Genomic DNA, 19,218 nt, shown 5'->3' with positions numbered 1-19,218 from the left:
TCAATATCTTGTTCTGAGCCAGTATGGCATTCAGAGCATCAATCTCAAGAACTCCTTTCTTCTGACCAGTCCCATTGTTCACAGGATTCCTTTCAGAAGTGTACATGAATTGGTTATTTGCAACCATTTCAATTAGCTCTTGAGCCTCTGTAGGCGTCTTCTTCAGATGAAGAGATCCTCCAGCAGAGCTATCCAAAGACATCTTGGATAGTTCAGAGAGACCATCATAGAAGATACCTATGATGCTCCATTCAGAAAGCATGTCTGAGGGACATCTTCTGATTAATTGTTTGTATCTTTCCCAAGCTTCATAGAGGGATTCTCCATCCTTCTGTCTGAAGGTTTGGACCTCCATTCTAAGCTTACTCCATTTTTGAGGTGGAAAGAACTTTGCCAAGAAGGCATTAACTAGCTTTTCCCAAGAGTCCAGGCTATCTTTAGGTTGTGAGTCCAACCATATTCTAGCTCTGTCTCTTACAGCAAAAGGGAATAGCATCAGTCTATAGACCTCAGGGTCAACCCCATTAGTCTTGACTGTGTCACAGATTTGCAAGAACTCAGCTAAAAACTGATGAGGATCTTCCATTGGAAGTCCATGGAACTTGCAATTCTGTTGCATTAGAGAAACTAATTGAGGCTTAAGCTCAAAGTTGTTTGCTCCAATGGCAGGGATAGAGATGCTTCTCCCATAGAAGTTGGGAGTAGGTGCAGTAAAGTCACCCAGCACCTTCCTTGCATTGTTGTTGTTTTCGGCTACCATGTGTTCTTCTTCTTTGAAGAATTCGGTCAGGTCCTCTAAAGAGAGTTGTGCCTTAGCTTCTCTTAGCTTTCTCTTCAAGGTCCTTTCAGGTTCAGGGTCAGCTTCAACAAGAATGCCTTTGTCTTTGCTCCTGCTCATATGAAAGAGAAGAGAAAAAGAAAATGTGGAATCCTCTATGTCACAGTATAGAGATTCCTTGAAGTGTCAGAGGAAAAGAAAAGTAGAAGAAGGAAGTAGAAGAATTCGAACTTGATTAGATAGAGTTCGAATTGTGCATTAAGAAGGAGTAGTACTCCATAAATAGAAGGATGTGGGAGGAGGTAAGAGGATTTTCGAAAATTAATTAAAAAGATGTCAAAAACATTTTAAAAATTGATTGCTAATTTTCGAAAATTGAAAGTGGAAAAGAAATCAAGTGATTTTTGAAAAAGATTTTGAAATTAGAAATCAAAAAGATTTGATTGAAAACTTATTTTGAAAAAGATGAGGTTAAGAAGATATGATTAGTTTTTAAAGAGATGTGATTGAGAAGATATGATTTGAAAACAATTTTAAAAGATATGATTTGAAAACAATTTGAAAAGATATGATTTTAAAATTTAATGACTTGCCTAACAAGAAAAGATATGATTCAAACATAAAACCTTCCTCAACAGAAAAGGCAAAAAATGTTCAATCAAATCATTAATTGTTAGTAAGTATCTTTGAAAAAGGAAAGAAATTGATTTTGAAAACATTTGATTGAAAAGATATGATTTGAAAAAGATTTGATTTTGAAAAACTTTGAAAACTTGAAAAAAATTGATTTTGAAAACAAAATCTTCCCCCTAGCACCATCCTGGCGTTAAACGCCCAGAATGGTATACATTCTGGCGTTTAACGCCCAAAATGCACCCTTTTTGGGCGTTAAACGCCCAACCAGGCACCCTGGCTGGCGTTTAAACGCCAGTCTGTCTTCTTCACTGGGCATTTTTGAATGCTCAGCTTTTTCTGTATAATTCCTCTGCAGTATGTTCTGAGTCTTCAATTCTTTGTATCATTGACTTGAAAAGACACAAATTAAAAATATTTTTGGATTTTTAATAATCAAAATGCAACAAGAATCAAATAACAATGCATGCAAGACACCAAACTTAGCAGTTTGTATACTACTGACACTATATGAGACACATAAACACTCAAGCCAAAAGAATTCAAAGATCAGAGCAAGAAATCATCAAGAATTACTTGAAGATCCTTAAGACACATGAATGAATGCATGCAATTGACACCAAACTTAAGATGAGACACTAGACTTAAGCAAGAAACATCAAATATTTTTGGTTTTTATGATTTTGTAATTTTTTTTGTGTTTTTCGAAAATTAAGTGGGAAAAGATATCAAAATTCTTAATGAGAATTCCAGGAATCAGTGCAATGCTAGTCTAAGACTCCGGTCCAGGAATTAGACATGGCTTCACAGCCAGCCAAGCTTTCAAAGAAAGCTTCGGTCCAAAACACAAGACATGACCAAAGGCCAGCCAAGCCTTAGCAGATCACTGCTCCAAAAGCAAAATTGATGAAAATCAACAAGCTCTTGTGGTGATAAGTTGAAACCTCGGTCCAATCAGATTAGACATGGCTTCTCAGCCAGCCAGATTTCAACAAATCATCATGAAACTCTAGAATTCATCTTCAAGAATTTCGAAAAAAAATACCTAATCTAAGCAACAAGATGAACCTTCAGTTGTCCAAACTAAACAATCCCAGGCATTGTTACCAAAAGCTTGCTCAAAACTTGAACAATCCCCGGCAACGGCGCCAAAAACTTGGTGCGCGAAATTGTAAATAATACTTTTCACAACTCTCATAATCCCCGGTCATGAACTCCAAAAACGTGGTAGCTCAATACCATGGCATTACACAACTTCGCACAACTAACCAGCAAGTGCACTGGGTCGTCCAAGTAATACCTTACGTGAGTAAGGGTCGATCCCACGGAGATTGTTAGTATTGAAGCAAGCTATGGTCATCTTGTAAATCTTAGTCAGGCAAACTCAAATGTATGATGATGAACGAAAATAACATAAAAGATAAAGATAGTGATACTTATGTAATTCATTGGTAGGAACTTCAGATAAGCGTATGAAGATGCCTTCCCTTCCGTCTCTCTGCTTTCCTACTGCCTTCATCCAATCCTTCTTACTCCTTTCCATGGCAAGCTTGTGTAGGGTTTCACCATTGTCAGTGGCTACCTCCCATCCTCTCATTGAAAACGATTGCATATGCTCTTGTCACAGCATAGCGGAATTCATCTGTCGGTTCTCAATCAGGCCGGAATAGAATCCAGTGATTCTTTTGCGTCTGTCACTAACGCCCCGCCCTCAGGAGTTTGAAGCACGTCACAGTCATTCAGTCATTGAATCCTACTCAGAATACCACAGACAAGGTTAGACCTTCCAGATTCTCTTGAATGCTGCCATCAGTTCTCGCCTATACCACGAAGACTCTGATCTCACGGAATGGTTGGCTCATTTGTCAGGCGAGCACTCGGTTGTCAGGCGATCAACCATGCATCGTGCAATCAGGAATCCAAGAGATATTCACTAAGCCTCAGATGCTTGTAGAACAAGAATGGTTGTCAGTCACCTTGTTCATGAGTGAGAATGGTGATGGGCGTCAATCATCACCTTCATCATGTTGAAGAACAAGTGATATCTTGGACAAAGAACAAGCGGAATTGAATAGAAGAACAATAGTAATTGCATTAATACTCGAGGTACAGCAGAGCTCCACACCTTAATCTATGGTGTGTAGAAACTCCACCGTTGAAAATACATAAGCATAAGGTCTAGGCATGGCCGTGAGGCCAGCCTCCCAATGATCTAAGATAGCATAAAAATGAAGATAGCTACCCAGATGTCCAAAGATGATCAAAGGATCAAAAACAATCCAAAGATAAAAATACAATAGTAAAAGGTCCTACTTATAGAAAACTAGTAGCCTAGGGTGTACAGAGATGAGTAAATGACATAAAAATCCACTTCCGGGCCCACTTGGTGTGTGCTTGGGCTGAGCAATGAAGCAATTTCGTGTAGAGACTCTTCTTGGAGTTAAACGCCAGCTTTTATGCCAGTTTGGGCGTTTAACTCCCATTTGGGTGCCAGTTCCGGCGTTTAACGCTGGAATTTCTTGAGGTGACTTTGAACGCCGGTTTGGGCCATCAAATCTTGGGCAAAGTATGAACTATCATATATTGCTGGAAAGCCCAGGATGTCTACTTTCCAACGCCGTTGAGAGCGCGCCAATTGGGCTTCTGTAGCTCTAGAAAATCCACTTCGAGTGCAGGGAGGTCAGAATCCAACAGCATCTGCAGTTCTTTTCAGTCTCTGGATCAGATTTTTGCTCAGGTCCCTCAATTTCAGCCAGAAAATACCTGAAATCACAGAAAAACACACAAACTCATAGTAAAGTCCAGAAAAGTGAATTTTAACTAAAAACTAATAAAAATATACTAAAAACTAACTAGATCATACTAAAAACATACTAAAAACAATGCCAAAAAGTGTATAAATTATCCGCTCATCAAATCACATGTTAGCTATTAATAAATTATGTACTTTTGATTATTTGATGATATGTGATTGGATGATAGTTTAATATAAATTAAATTTTATAATGATATGACAACCAAAAAAAAACTCACCTGGTGGAGTGCCACAACAGAGTTTCCTATCATCAATATGATCCACATCAAGTCCAATAAATCATGAGCCTAGTGAGACATCTTCATTGGCATACTTGTGAAGAATATGTCTGAGACAGAACAAGTACAAATAAGTCATTATAAATGGGGATCATAGTGTTACCAAGATTTAATTTTGTCCATAAATTTGAAGCAGCAGCTAAGGAGTAAAGACTAACTAGTTCATTGAGATATATGTAGCAAGATCTTTTGAAATGGCATACACCTGTCCTATGGCATGGCGGAAGTACTTGTTTCCAGACTCGCCAAATTTCCAGTATTCTGGTTCATGGTACTTTACACCTCTGCAGAAATTTAGGCACATAAGAAGATGTAGCAGTGAAGTAATCACAAACTCAAAATCCTATAGATGAAAATAATTCTCATTTTTGGGAAAGAATAGGCCCAAATTTCATGCATCCTATGTATACTCGTGGTTTCGACTGGTGTCTAACTAGAGTCTCTCTAAGTTTTGCTGAAAAGGGAGTGAATATTGAGTATGATGCTAAGAAAGTAAACATGAAACCTTGTTTGATATGAGTAGTAATTTGATGTAGAGATCAAATTTTGATACCTATATTTACATGAACATCATCATCAACTTTAATGTAGCAATCAACATCCCATAAGTTAACAGCAATTGCAAACTAGGTCTTTGTCTTTGCTGATAATTCAAGGTACCCTTCAACATGATCCTGCAAAATCAAACCACAGTTTTTTACACAATCTGCTAGTTTTTCTTTTAGAAATTGCAATCATGATATAAGAAAATGAGATTAGGGGCGTGGAAAGAAAAAATGAAAACATGACAAAGAGTCACATTATTTACCAACCTCAAGAAATTTCCATGCTTCCTATCTTCTGCTTCTATAGCTTTGTCTAATATACCATCTGATGTAAGGGGTTTACTAATGAAGAGAGTTCATGACTTCATGGAGCTTCAAGGTCTAGGCATCAACAATAATTGATCTTAATAATTGACCGGCCCTTGAAAATTTCCTAATACTTATATTTGCGACAAAGGCAAATGTAAACATTCAAACAAAGGTCACATCAAGGATTAAGTTCTGTGAAATGCCAATACAATTATAACAAATCATCAAAGAATAAGGAAAATGAACTATTCATTCTTCTCATAATCAATGGGACAAAAACAAACAGAACAAGAAGAAATGAACATCACTACAATGTAAAGGCAAACATAATCACAGTCTGCAGAACACACATAATAAATCTTTGTGGTGATAACTGGTGCACGAAATTGTGATCATCAATAATGGCGCCAAAGACTTGGAGCTCTCAAACGTGAATCACACTTTGTCACAACTTCGCACAACTAACCAGCAAGTGCACTGGGTCGTCCAAGTAATAAACCTTACGTGAGTAAGGGTCGATCCCATGGAGATTGTTGGTATGAAGCAAGCTATGGTCATCTTGTAAATCTCAGTCAGGCGAATTCTAATGGTTATGATGGTTTTCGAATATAAAGATAAATAAAGCATAAAATAGAGATAGAGATACTTATGTAAATCATTGGTGGGAATTTCAGATAAGTGTATGGAGATACTTTCTTCCTTATGAATCTCTGTTTTCCTACTGCTTTCATCCAATCATTCTTACTCTTTTCTATGGCAAGCTGTATGTAGGGCGTCACCGTTGTCAATGGCTACTTCCCATCCTCTCAGTGAAAATAGTCCAAATGCTCTGTCACAGCACGGATAATCATCTGTCGGTTCTCGATCATGTTGGAATAGAATCCAGTAATTCTTTTGCGTCTGTCACTACACCCAACACTCGCAAGTTTGAAGCTCGTCACAGTCATCCCATCTCAGATCCTACTCGGAATACCACAGACAAGGTTTAGACTTTCCGGATCTTAGGAATGGCCGCCAATAATTCTAGCTTATACCATGAAGACCGATCTTTCGGAATGGAGGCTAAGAGACACGCGCTCGATCTAAGGTAGAACGGGAGTGGTTGTCAGGCACGTGTTCATAGGTGAGAATGATGATGAGTGTCACGGATCATCACATTCATCATGTTGAAGTGCAGCGAATATCTTAGAATAAGAATAAGTTGAATTGAATAGAAGAATAATAGTAATTGCATTAATACTCAAGGAACAGCAGAGCTCCACACCTTAATCTATGGTGTGTAGAAACTCCACCGTTGAAAATACATAAGTGATGGTTCAGGCATGGCCGAATGGCCAGCCCCCATGAAGGTCTAAAATCGAATACACTGATTAAAGATCCATCCAAAGACCTGGTCAAAGGACTAAACGTCCAAAGATGTCTAATACAATAGTAAAAAGTTCTATTTATACTAGACTAGTTACTAGGGTTTACAGAAATAAGTCTTAGTGCAGAAATCCACTTCCGGGACCAACTTTGGTGTGTGCTTGGGCTGAGCTTGAGCTTTACACGTGCATAAGCTTCTCTTGGGGTTAAACACCAAGTTGTAACATGTTTTTGGCGTTTAACTCTGGTTTGTGACGTGTTTCTGGCGTTTTACTCCAGAATGCAGCATGGAACTGGCGTTGAATGCCAGTTGGCATCGTCTAAGCTCGAATAAAGTGTGAACTATTATATATTGCTAGAAAGCCCTGAATGTCTACTTTCCAAAGCAATTGAGAGCGTGCCATTTGGAGTTTTGTAACTCCAGAAAATCCATTTTGAGTGCAGGAAGGTCAGAATCCAACAGTATTTGTAGTCCTTTTTCAGCCTCATATCAGATTTTTGCTAAGGTTCCTCAATTTCAGCCAGAAAATACCTGAAATCACAGAAAAACACACAAAATCATAGTAAAGTCCAGAAATGTGAATTTTTCATAAAAACTAATAAAACATCCCTAAAAGTAGCTAGATCCTACTAAAAACTACCTAAAAACAATGCCAAAAAGCGTATAAATTATCAGCTCATCACAACACCAAACTTAAATTGTTGCTTGTCCCCAAGCAACTGAAAATCAAATAGGATAAAAAGAAGAGAATATACTATAAATCCTAAAATATCAATGAATATTATTTCTAATTAGATGAGCGAGACTTGCAGCTTTTTGCTTCTGAACAGTTTTGGCATCTCACTTTATCCTTTAGAAGTTTAGAATGATTGGCATCCATAGGAACTCAGAGTTCAGATAGTGTTATTGATTCTCCTAGTTAAGTATGTTGATTCTTGAACACAGTTACTTTTATGAGTCTTGGCCATGGCCCTAAGCACTTTGTTTTCCAGTATTACCACCGGATACATAAATGCCACAGACACATGACTGGGTGAACCTTTTTAGATTGTGACTCATCTTTGCTAAAGTCCCTAGTTAGAGGTGTCCAGAGCTCTTAAGTACACTCTTTTTGCTTTGGATCATGACTTTAACCACTCAGTCTCAAGCTTTTCACTTGGACCTGCATGCCACAAGCACATGGTTAGGGAGAGCTTGATTTAGCCGCTTAGGCCTGGATTTTATTTCCTTGGGCCCTCCTATCCATTGATGCTCAAAGCCTTGGATCCTTTTTACCCTTGCCTTTTGGTTTTAAGGGCTATTGGCTTTTTCTGCTTGCTTTTTTTCCGCAAGCTTTGTTATTCACTGCTTTTTCTTGCTTCAAGAATCAATTTTTTTTATTTTTCGGATCATTGATAACATTTCTCTTGTTCATCATTCTTTCAAGAGCCAACAATTTTAACATTCATAAACAACAAGATAAAAAATATGCACTGTTCAAGCATTCATTCAAAAAACAAAAAGTATTGTCACCACATCAATATAATTAAACTAATTTCAAGGACAATTTCGAAACTTATGTACTTCTTGTTCTTTTGTATTAAAAACATTTTTCATTTAAGAAAGGTGAAGGATTCATGGAATTAGTCATAGCCTTAAGACATAGTTACTAAATACTAATGATCATGTAATAAAGACACAAACATAGGCAAACATGAAGCTCAAAAACCGAAAAACAGAGAGATAAGAACAAGGAAGTTAAGGAATGAGTCCACCTTAGTGATGGTGGCGCCTTCTTCTTGAAGGACCAATGGTGTTCTTGAGCTCCTCTATGTCTCTTTCTTGCCTTTGTTGCTCCTCCCTCATAGCTCTTTGATCTTCTCTAATCTCATTGAGAATGATGGAGTGTTCTTGGTGTTCCACCCTTAATTGGTTCATGTCATGACTCAATCCTTCTAGAGAAGTGTTGAGTTGTTTCCAATAGTTGTTTGGAGAAAAATGCATCCCTTAAGGCATCTCAGGGATTTCTTGATGATGAGCTTCCTCATGCGTCTCTTGAGATCCATGAATAGGCTCTCTTGTTTGCTCCATCCTCTTCTTAGTAATGGGCTTGTCCTCTTCAATGAGGATGTCTCCTTCTATGACAACTCCAGCTAAGTTGTATAGATGGCAAATGAGATGAGGAAAAGCTAGTCTTGCCAAGGTGGAGGGCTTTTCGGCTACTTTGTAGAGTTCTAAAGGGATGACTTCATGAACTTCTACCTCCTCTCCAATCATGATGCTATGGATTATGATGGTCCGATCCACAGTTACTTCGGATTAGTTGCTGGTGGGGATGATGGAGCGTTGGATGAACTCCAAACATCCTCTAGCCACAGGCTTAAGGTCCAGTCTTCTCAATTGAATTGACTTGCCTTTTGAGTCTCTTTTCCATTGAGCTTCTTCCACACGTATGTCCATGAGGACTTGGTCCAACCTTTGATCAAAATTGACCCTTCTAGTGTAGGGGCGTGCATCTTCTTGCATCATAGGCAAGTTGAACGCCAATCTTACGTTCTCCGGACTGAAATCTAAATATTTTCCCCGAACCATTATAAGCCAGTTCTTTGGGTTTGGGTTCATGCTTTGATCATGGTTCCTTGTGATCCATGCGTTTGCATAGAATTCTTAAACCATTAAGATTCCAACTTGTTGAATGGGGTTGGTGAGAACTTTCCAACCTCTTCTTCGGATCTCATGTCGGATCTCCGGATACTCATTTTTCTTGAGCATGAAAGGGAGCTCAGGGATCACCTTTTTCTTGGCCACAACTTCATAGAAGTGGTCTTGATGGGCTTTTGAGATGAATCTCTCCATCTCCCATGACTTAGAGGTGGAAGCAATTGCCTTCCCTTTCCTCTTTCTTGAGGTTTCTCTGGCCTTAGGTGTCATCAATGGTTATGGAAAAAGAAAAAAGCTATGCTTTTACCACACCAAACTTAGAATGTTGCTCGCCCTCGAGCAAAAGAAGAAAGAATAAAAGAAGAAGAAGATATAGAGGAGAGAGAGAGAGGTGTAGGTTTCGGCCAAGGGAAAGAAGAAAGGATAGTGTTGTGTGAAAATGAAGAAAGATAGAGGGGTTTATATAGTGGAGGGAGAGGGATTTGTGTTCGGTCATTTAGGGTGGGTTTGAGTGGGAAAGAGATTTTGAATTTGAAGGTAGGTGCGGTTTATGGGGAAGAGTGGATGGATGTGATTGGTGAAGGGGTAATGGGGAAGAGAGATTGAGGTGATTGGTGAAGGGTATAGTATTATTGGATTGTGTGAAGAAGAGAGAGGTGGTGGGTAAGTGGGGATCCTGTGGGGTCCACAGATCCTGAGGTGATCATGTGGGGTCCACAGATCCTGAGGTGATCCTGTGGGGTCCACAGATCTTGAGGTGTCAAGGATTTCTCATTTTTGCACCTTTTAGGCATGTAAACGCCCTTTGTATGCAATCCTGGCATTTAACGCCAAACTGTAGCTTGTTTTTGGTGTTAAACGCCCAGATGTAGCCTGTTTTTGGCGTTTAACGCCAGCCTAATGCTTGTTTCTGGCGTTAAACGCCATCTTGGTGCTTGTTTCTGGCATTAAACGCCATACAGATGCTTGTTTCTGGCGTTTAAATGCCAGACAGCTCTTCCTCCAGGGTGTGCTTTTTCTTCTGCTATTTTTTATTCTATTTTTAATTTTTTGCAATTGTTTTGTGACTCCACATGATCATGAACCTAATAAAACATAAAATAATAATAGAAATATAGATAAATAAAAATTGGGTTGCCTCCCAATAAGCGCTTCTTTAATGTCAATAGCTTGACAGTGAGCTCTCATGGAGCTTCACAGATGTTCAGAGCATTGTTGGAACCTCCCAACACCAAACTTAAAGTTTGAATGTGGGGGTTCAACACCAAACTTAGAGTTTGGTTGTGGCCTCCCAACACCAAATTTAGAGTTTGACTGTGGGGGCTTTGTTTGACTCTGTATTGAGAGAAGCTTATCGTGCTTCTTTTCCATGGTTGTAGAGGAAGATCCTTGAGCTTTAAACACAAGGTAGTCCACATTCAGTTGAAGGACTAACTCTCCTCTGTCAACATCAATCACAGCTCCTGTTGTGACTAGGAAGGGTCTTCCAATGATGATGCATTCATCCTCATCCTTCCCAGTGTCTAAGATTATGAAATAAGCAGGGATGTAAAGGCCTTTAACCTTTACCAACAGTGTGTCGATAAAAATCGACGACAGTGTGTCGATTTCAGTTAAAACAAAATTAGCTTCTTAACTGTCTATTTTATATAATAAATCTACACCATTTACTTAATTTTGAAAAGGAATCTCCACCATTTAAATTTATCGACAACAAAAACCGTCAATATTATAAATATGAAAATATACGATTCATCCATCGATTTTAAAGAAAATATAAGGTCATCAAAATAATAGACGACCTGGTCGTCGATTTTATTATTTTATTTTAAATAATTTTTTTATTTTATCGACAACAAACCGTAAATAAATATCGACATAAAATACAACTGTCAATTTTTAGCGTCGATAATTACACTATTTCTTGTAGTATATATATATATATATATGAAAAGTATCATAATTATACAAAATTTTAGTTACAAAATATAAATATTCAAATTTTATATTTTTGGCCTATACTACATATTGTATAAGACTCTTACTATTTCACTATTTGGTCCATTTATAAAACATGTTATATATAACTCTTATTATTAATATTTTATATTTTATTCTCTCATACTAATTATTGAAAATTCTTTTAAAAAAGTTTAAATTTGGCACAACAACTCCTTACTAGTATTAATTTTATAATTTAAGATTATATTTTTAGTATTTTTTATTCTAATTCTTTTTTTTAACTTTTTTAATTATGTGCAAACGATAAAAACAACAAATAAAGATATGGTTAATATTTAAATTAGTCCCAAAAAGATAAAACATTCTTCAAATTCGTCTCAGAAAGATTTTTTCAATTAAATTGGTCCTTCAAAGATTACGAATTAATCCTTTCTGTTCTTCAGTTACTCCACTCACAATTTTCGCCAACGATTGATGATGAAAAATGTTAACTGATAGCATACATGACATATAATATGTTCAATCAGACGTTGACTAAATATGTTTACGAAAATCTATCAATTTAGTCACTAGGTCATCTTAGGAATAAGATTTTTATAATTGAGAAAAATGACTAAATTAATAAATTTTCATAAATATATTTGATCAATATCCAGTTAGACATATCAGGTATTATATATGTTATCAATTAACGTTTTACAATATCAATCTTTGAAGAAAATTATTAATAGAGTGACTGGATGACAAATATGATTAATTCACAATTTTTGAAGGACCAATTTGATTGAAAAATCTTTCAGGAATAAATTTGAAGAATGTCTTATAAAGACTAATTTGACTATTAACTCAATAAAGATATAAATTTGTACAATTGTATATAATAAAAAATTGTCTTTTTAAAAATAAATAAATTCACATTCTTGAAACAATAAACTATAATCATATTATATTTTAGTTGAATAATTATATAAAATTATATATAAATTAGCAAATAAATATTTTATAAAATAATTTTAATATAAAATGCTTTAAATTTAACATTATTTTATATGTTATCTAATCAATCTCTAAAAAATATTAGAATATATTATATAGTATAATAATTAATTTATCTCTCTACATAGAGCGCGGATTTCATTCTAATTTTCATCGATATAGAAACTTATTGCTTATGATCATTTGGAAAGGGGTCCTGGGTTAAATGATGGTAAAAATGTGCTACTCTTACAGACATTCTAAATATTATTGCTTATGATCATTTGGAAAGGGGTCCTGGGTTAAATGATGGTAAAAATGTGCTACTCTTACAGACATTCTAAATATGGTTTGCAGTTGTATTGATAATTCATCACTAGATAGGTATGCAAATATCTATTCTTCTGTTAAGTATATCTACTGATGTCATGTTATATTGATGGACATACAATCTAGGATGAAAAAATTAGCTTTAATTAACAGGAGTTAATTTACATGTCTTAAGTCTTGTCATTGCTATTTCTTTTTTATTTTATTTTATTTATTTTATCTCATGCCATAGCATAGATGGTTGCATACATAAATTAGCATAATTGCTTTCCTTCATATAACCTGACCGAAGTAGTAAGATGAGAAACTTTTTCGGTTGATTTTATTTCTAGGAGGAAATCGCAGATGAAAATTACGTCGTTCTTCTTTTTCTTTGATTTTGTTTTGTATATTTCTATTTTTTTTGAATAGATTTTTAGTTGTTTTCTCTAAAACTTAATGTGTAACTGAGTTTTTGCATAGGAAAAGTTTAGGGGACCAGTAATTTTATTAAATTCTAATTAATATGTAACCAGCAAAATAAAAATGAGTAATTTCATATTATTGGATGAAATCTTACCCATTCAAAACACTATTAATAATTATTTGATGGCTACAAATCACAAAAATTATTGATACTGACACTCCTCTTTGGCATTTTTCAAAAAGATCACTTGAAAAGACAAACCAAAGCGATATTTTTCGTTTTGAGTTTGGTAGTATGTTTAGCAATAAAACTTTCTTTTTAGAAGTTTTATCCTTGCATTCACCGTGTCTATACCAAGGTTGCGAAAACCGGACCGGTCAATAAACCGATGAGGTTACTAGTTTAATGATTTACTAGTTCGACCGGAGTTTAACCGGAGCTCAACCCTTTTAATTAAATATTAAATAAAATTATTAAAAAACCTAAAAATAATTTTAAATATATAAATTCAATAATTTCTAACTTAATAAAATTTAAAATTTCACATAATAAATTATCCATAGCTTAATATTAGAGGTTCACAAAAAACTTCAAACATCAAAATTTATAACTAAACAAAAAAAAAACAGCACATAATCACAAACCCATAATGTTCTACAGACACAAAATAGTGACTCTTTCAAATAATGTACTTATTTGGCCATAGCACCTATCTCAACAAATCAAAATTTCCTCCCATGTTGCTAATATCCAGATTTGAGCATTATATGACTAAGTATTAACCTTGTAAACAGCTCCAAAACCGCCTTTTCCCAATATGTTATTGGTCGAGAAGTTGTTGGTTGCAGAAATAAGTGTAGCCATATCAAAATATGGTAGATCTAGTTCTTTCCTCCAAAAGAAGCATTGTGCAAAGACCAAATGAAACAAAAATCACAAAATCTATAGGTTAATACAAGGTTTGAACAGTTTAAGAGAGACCAAAATAAAGCAGGTTCAAAAAATACATTCTATTTATTGAATCCAACTTAATCGGTGAAGGACCAAACAACAGACACTTGAAATTCTAAAAGCTTTTACTCAATAGAAGAATCAAGAATATAAAGAAATGACTTACTATAGTTTTTCTGGTTTTTCTTTCTTCTATACAGGATCAAGGAAATGCAGAGGATCATCAATTCATCATCATTCCTATAAATAAGACTGAGCTGCAAACAATAATCTGCATCTTCGGGATATCAGATCTACCGTTTGACTTTTCATCTTCATCTAGGAAAAATACCATTAAACAGGAAATATGCAATTTAGAAAACAATACATAAAGGAAAAATAGAAGGAAGGAAAGAGCAGAAAATAACTTTAGAAAATCATGAACAAATAAATAATTCAGCAACCATAATCATGAAGCAGCAAACAAATTCATCATGAACAAATAACCTCAGAAAATCAAAAAACAAAATCATGAATCTAGCAAACAAACAAATCATGAACAGATAACAAATAAATAACCTCCTCACAAAATCATATTCAGAAGCAGCAAAACATATTCAAAATCATGAATAAATAACCTCCTCACAAAATCAAAAAACAAAATCATGAAGCAGCAAATATATTCATCATGAATAAATAACCTTAGAAAATCAAAAACAAAAATCATGAAGCAGCAAACAGAACAGGCAGCATAGAGAATCAAAAACAAAAATCAAGATCAGAACATATTCAAAAGCAGCAAACAGAAGCAGCAAAAAGAACAAGCAGCATAGAAAATCAAAAACAAAAATCAAGATCAGAACATATTCAGAAGCAGCAAACAGATTGAAAGGGTAAGAAAAGTGTTCGAGACTCAACACGACTTGAAAAACAGACTGAACCTGAAGCATATTTAACTGGATTCATATGTTATTTTTTTTTAACTCAGATGCCCTGTTATTTTTTTTTTCAAACAGAACAGGCGAGCTCAGATTTCAGAAGGAAGCAAGTTCAAAATCAGGAAGAAGACAAGAACAGAGTCTTACCGGCGAATGAGGAGGCGGGCTCGGTGAGCTCAGTGACCTTCGGTGACGAGGAGGTGGGCTCAACGCGGTGAGGATTGGTTTGGGTGGCGAATGAAGAGCGCTGCTGCTGTGGATGGCTGTGGGTGGCGAATGAGGAGCGCTGCTGCTGTAGATGGCTGTGGGTGGCTCGATGGTTTCTGGAATCTGGAGCTTGGTGGGCGGTGGCAATGGTGGCCTTGGTGGGTGAGGGGGGAAGAAAGGGGAGATTGGCTGTGATTGGGGTAATGGGGGAAGAAAGTGGGTTAGGTTTGGTTAACGCGTACGCCTTTCTTTTCTTTTTTTTTTAAAAGCTAAAATGACGTCGTTTGGTATCTGAATTTCCAAACCACTAAACCGTCAAAAAATCAGACGGTTCTTCCAATTCGCTGGTTAACTGTCGATTCGACCAATTTTTTCACTGATTCTTTGCCATTCAATTTTTGAGATTATCCGGCCAGCTAGATAACCGATTTCCGGTTATTTCAGCTGAATCGGCCGGTTCGATCCGATTTTCAAAATCATGGTCTATACTGCATAATTGTTGGTATAGAAACCATGGCATTATTATTAAAATCAAAGACGAAAATTTACCATTATGACATCACTTTTTAAATATAAAAACCATTATGGGTTATATTGCTCATGCATGTTTCACATAATAGCATTAAAAACGACGAATATATTTCTCGTTTAGATTATAAAAGGAAAAAAGATTAAATTGGTGCATTTATACTTATTTGTGGCAAGGAATAAACTACTTTACTCATGATGTTACTGTTCCAGTGACGAAAAATAGATATAAGAGTAACGAGATATATTTATTTTAATTTAAAGATCTCGATTAAAGAGATCGGTGCAACTTGCGAATGTGAATATCAAAATGAGCACTTGTGTGCCTATGCGCTATACCTCTCTTTTGTTACCAATTGTTCTTTCCATTATCTATCTCTGTACTTTCTTGTCCTCATGTCAGCAAAATTCCACACGCGTCGCTCTGTAAATTTCCTCAATGCTAACTGGCTCTTCATTTTCACTTTTCCTTTTTTTCTATTTGCCACTTTTCCTTCTATTTTATCAACAATAGAGGCAAGAGAGTACATAAGAGTGTCAGAGTCTACATAAAAACAAAATTGCTAGCGTCCGTGCTAAGTTTCAACACTCTTTGAGAAGTTTCACAAAAAAAAACCCCAACCCTTACTTTTTTGTTAGCAAATAAGAAACCACTTCTTCTTGCCGGTAAGACATGGAGCGCTACGAGATTATCAAAGATATCGGTACCGGGAACTTTGCTGTCGCCAAGTTGTTGAGAGACAAATTTACCAATGAGCTTTTTGCTGTTAAGTTCATTGAAAGAGGCTACAAGGTCTGATTCATGTCTTTTATTTTTATTTATTTATTGGGGTATAGTATATTTTTGTGTGCTGTGTGGGTTTTTATTTTTGATTCACTATTGTCGCTGCAGATTGATGAGCATGTCCAGAGGGAGATCATGAATCACAGGTCCCTGAAGCATCCCAATATTGTTAGATTCAAAGAGGTTAGTGAAACTTTTAGTACTAAACGATTAATGAGTAAAGGGTATATCTTGTTTGAAATATTAATCAGATTGGGAACTTGAGAATGGAAACACTTGTTTTTATGATTTGGATATGAATATGATTATTTAAGTGGATAACTTGCCTTATGCCTTCTAATTCTTGTAAAATTGTTTTCGGTATTTTGCTTCTAGACTCTTCTACTTGTATGAATTTCATATAAATCACAGACTAATTCTTTATATGCTTTGATGACTCTACTTGCAGGTCCTTTTGACTCCAACACATCTAGCTATAGTAATGGAGTATGCTGCTGGAGGAGAACTCTTTGAGAGGATATGCAATTTCGGTAAATTTTGCGAGGATGAGGTAACATAGAAATGGAGATGTCCTTGAATAGTTTGATTTAGAATGTATCCTGTTAAAATTATCTGTATAATAGTTCATACAGAAATTTCAGCATCCTTAATCCTTGAGTCTTGTTATGTTTCAACAGGCGAGATTTTTCTTTCAGCAATTGATATCAGGAGTTAGTTATTGTCATTCGATGGTACAAAACCAAACCAATATTTTAGCAAGAATTATCTACCCTTGCAATGGACATGTATTTTTAATTGAAGGAATGTTTATGCAGCAAATCTGTCATAGAGATCTGAAACTCGAAAACACACTTCTAGACGGAAGCACCGCACCGCGAGTCAAAATTTGTGACTTTGGTTATTCAAAGGTAGTGAGGTTATCAAGAACTATTGCTTTAAATGTTGGCATCTTTGTATTAATTTGTTTTAAGTCTTTTCTATGTAGTCATCCGTATTGCATTCACAACCGAAGTCTACAGTAGGAACTCCAGCTTACATCGCACCTGAAGTCCTGACAAGGAAAGAATACGATGGAAAGGTGAAAAGCTAGTTCTTCCTTTCCTTGTTGCCTATCTTATTCGTTATTTTAGTTTGTTGACTAAATATTTTCAAGGGAAACTATAGATTGCAGATGTTTGGTCTTGTGGAGTCACCTTATATGTGATGTTATTTGGAACTTATCCTTTTGAAGATCCTGCGGATCCTAGAAATTTCAAGAAAACTATTGGGGTAAGTGATAACTGCATACTCATCACCAAGCAAAATGAAGTGTAGAAATAAGGGTTGATTGTATGTTATATATTATCTGATATGGGGTGTCAATTGGATATTCTCTGCAGAGGATAGTTGGTGTTCAGTATACAATTCCTGATTGTGAACGAGTTTCCTTGGAATGTAGACATCTTCTATCAAAAATCTTTGTGGCGAATCCTGAACAGGTATTTGGTTTGATGGTTAACAAATAATTATTGTTTTTATTGTCTAGATATTCCTATATGCTACAAAATTTAATTGCTTAACAGGCCTTATTAAATTTCTCATCATACTTTTTCCATTCTCCATTCCATATTGATAAGTTTTTTAAATTCTCTAGTACATTCATAAATTAGAATTTGCATCTTCTAAATTTTGAATTTTCACTTCATGATAAAGTGTGATCTTTTATCTTTGAATATTTTCCTTTTTATATTTTTTTGTCCCACCTATAAAATAAATAATAAAAGATCACAGTTTATCCTCTAATGTGAAATCTAAAATTTAGAGGATTCAAATCACATAAATTAGTGTATTTTACGATGCAATTTGTATGTATCTAGATACATTGATTTATGTTTATACTAAAAAAGTCAGGACAACTTATCAATATAAAATGAAGGTCATATTTATTTTTTCAATTAAGCCTAAAGTTCTTACTTTCTCTAACCAATGCATATTATTGGTTTTATGAATGTCTGGTTTGCATGTTGTGGGATAAAATTTAAGCAATTAATCTCTCATCTGTTTGTGGCATCTTCTTAGACTTAGTTTGAAATGTATATAGCTTCCTTTTTTTAATTTCATTGAGGCATTTACCGCATTTTACAGAGAATAACAATATCGGAAATCAAAAACCATCCATGGTTTTTAGTGAACTTGCCTGTAGAACTAATGGAAGGTGGAAGCTGCCTAAGCAGCGACGTGAATGATCCGTCGCAGAGTGTGGAGGAAGTACTTTCCATTCTACAAGAGGCAAGAAAGCCTCCTAATGTTCCCATGGTTGGTGACAGCCTTGTCACCGAAGGCAGCATGGACTTCGACGATCTATTGGATGCAGACGCAGATGCAGATCTTGATGATTTAGAAACAAGTGGTGAATTTGTGTGCCCTCCTCTTTGAGTGTATATATAGATGAGGAAGCTATGAGTTTTTGTTTTGCTCTGAACAGAGTGTTCTCTTTCTCGCTTGGGGTGTTGAATTTCCTTGCTGGTTAAGTTTCTTAAGTTAAGATCAGTTGCTCCATTTGTATTTATGGTTCTTAGTTATGACTTTCAAAAGGGTTTTCAACTTTTCATTCGCAAGTAGTGTTAACATGGTCAAGTTTTAGGAACTTCCACATCTAAGTACTGTTTTCCATGAAATGTAAATCACATGAACTTTATAAAACAGGAGAATATTATGATGTAGAACAAGTGTCAGGTTCCCCATTTTTTGTGTGTAGGAATCTGAGGCGGTGGAACAAAACTAATGTGTAGTGGGTGAGAGAGAATATGATAAA

General features: G+C 35.6%; 2 protein-coding genes and 1 non-coding gene across 4 annotated transcripts; 2 read left to right on the top strand and 1 right to left on the bottom strand.

The window, feature by feature from the left end:
- The first annotated feature begins 256 nt into the window (after positions 1–256).
- LOC130942973 (small nucleolar RNA R71) lies at positions 257–364 on the top strand. The gene has a single exon (XR_009071515.1). It is a non-coding gene; the product is annotated as a small nucleolar RNA R71 (small nucleolar RNA).
- A 12,869-nt stretch (positions 365–13,233) lies between these two features.
- On the bottom strand, positions 13,234–16,009 carry LOC130939897 (cysteine-rich receptor-like protein kinase 26). Its single transcript, XM_057867963.1, has 4 exons — positions 15,980–16,009; positions 15,053–15,365; positions 14,155–14,259; positions 13,234–13,924 (listed from the first exon to the last, which is right to left on the bottom strand). The coding sequence occupies exons 1-4, from the start codon at positions 16,007–16,009 to the stop codon at positions 13,809–13,811; spliced, it is 564 nt and encodes a 187-aa protein (XP_057723946.1). The 3' UTR covers positions 13,234–13,808.
- LOC130941078 (serine/threonine-protein kinase SAPK2-like) lies at positions 15,976–18,997 on the top strand. 2 transcript variants are annotated; one of them, XM_057869466.1, is made up of 9 exons: positions 15,982–16,433; positions 16,533–16,607; positions 16,873–16,974; positions 17,102–17,155; positions 17,240–17,332; positions 17,410–17,502; positions 17,589–17,693; positions 17,804–17,902; positions 18,549–18,997. In XM_057869466.1, the coding sequence occupies exons 1-9, from the start codon at positions 16,314–16,316 to the stop codon at positions 18,837–18,839; spliced, it is 1,032 nt and encodes a 343-aa protein (XP_057725449.1). In that variant the 5' UTR covers positions 15,982–16,313; the 3' UTR covers positions 18,840–18,997. The 2 variants fall into 2 exon arrangements, with proteins under 2 accessions (XP_057725448.1, XP_057725449.1); XM_057869465.1 differs by having other exon boundaries at positions 15,976–16,433; positions 17,102–17,332.
- The last annotated feature ends 221 nt before the right edge of the window (positions 18,998–19,218 follow it).

Source organism: Arachis stenosperma, chromosome 7 (genome assembly GCF_014773155.1).
Source record: "Arachis stenosperma cultivar V10309 chromosome 7, arast.V10309.gnm1.PFL2, whole genome shotgun sequence".
Lineage (NCBI taxonomy): Eukaryota > Viridiplantae > Streptophyta > Magnoliopsida > Fabales > Fabaceae > Arachis > Arachis stenosperma.
The sequence above is the reverse complement of the archived record's forward strand: the minus strand, read 5'-3'. Positions and strand labels throughout refer to the sequence as shown.

Bases quoted from the DNA above. Each gene is read 5' to 3' on its own strand.
- LOC130941078 (XM_057869465.1), top strand. From the start codon at position 16,314: ATGGAGCGCTACGAGATTATCAAAGATATCGGTACCGGGAACTTTGCT. The intron at 16,608-16,872 runs GTTAGTGAAACT...CTCTACTTGCAG, and splicing joins ATATTGTTAGATTCAAAGAG to GTCCTTTTGACTCCAACACA. The intron at 17,503-17,588 runs GTGAAAAGCTAG...GGGAAACTATAG, and splicing joins GGAAAGAATACGATGGAAAG to ATTGCAGATGTTTGGTCTTG.
- LOC130939897 (XM_057867963.1), bottom strand. From the start codon at position 16,009: ATGGAAAGAACAATTGGTAACAAAAGAGAG. The intron at 15,366-15,979 runs GTATAGCGCATA...TAAAAAAAAAAG, and splicing joins CAATTGGTAACAAAAGAGAG to AAAAGAAAGGCGTACGCGTT. The intron at 13,925-14,154 runs GTAAGTCATTTC...TTTGGAGGAAAG, and splicing joins GAAAAACCAGAAAAACTATA to AACTAGATCTACCATATTTT.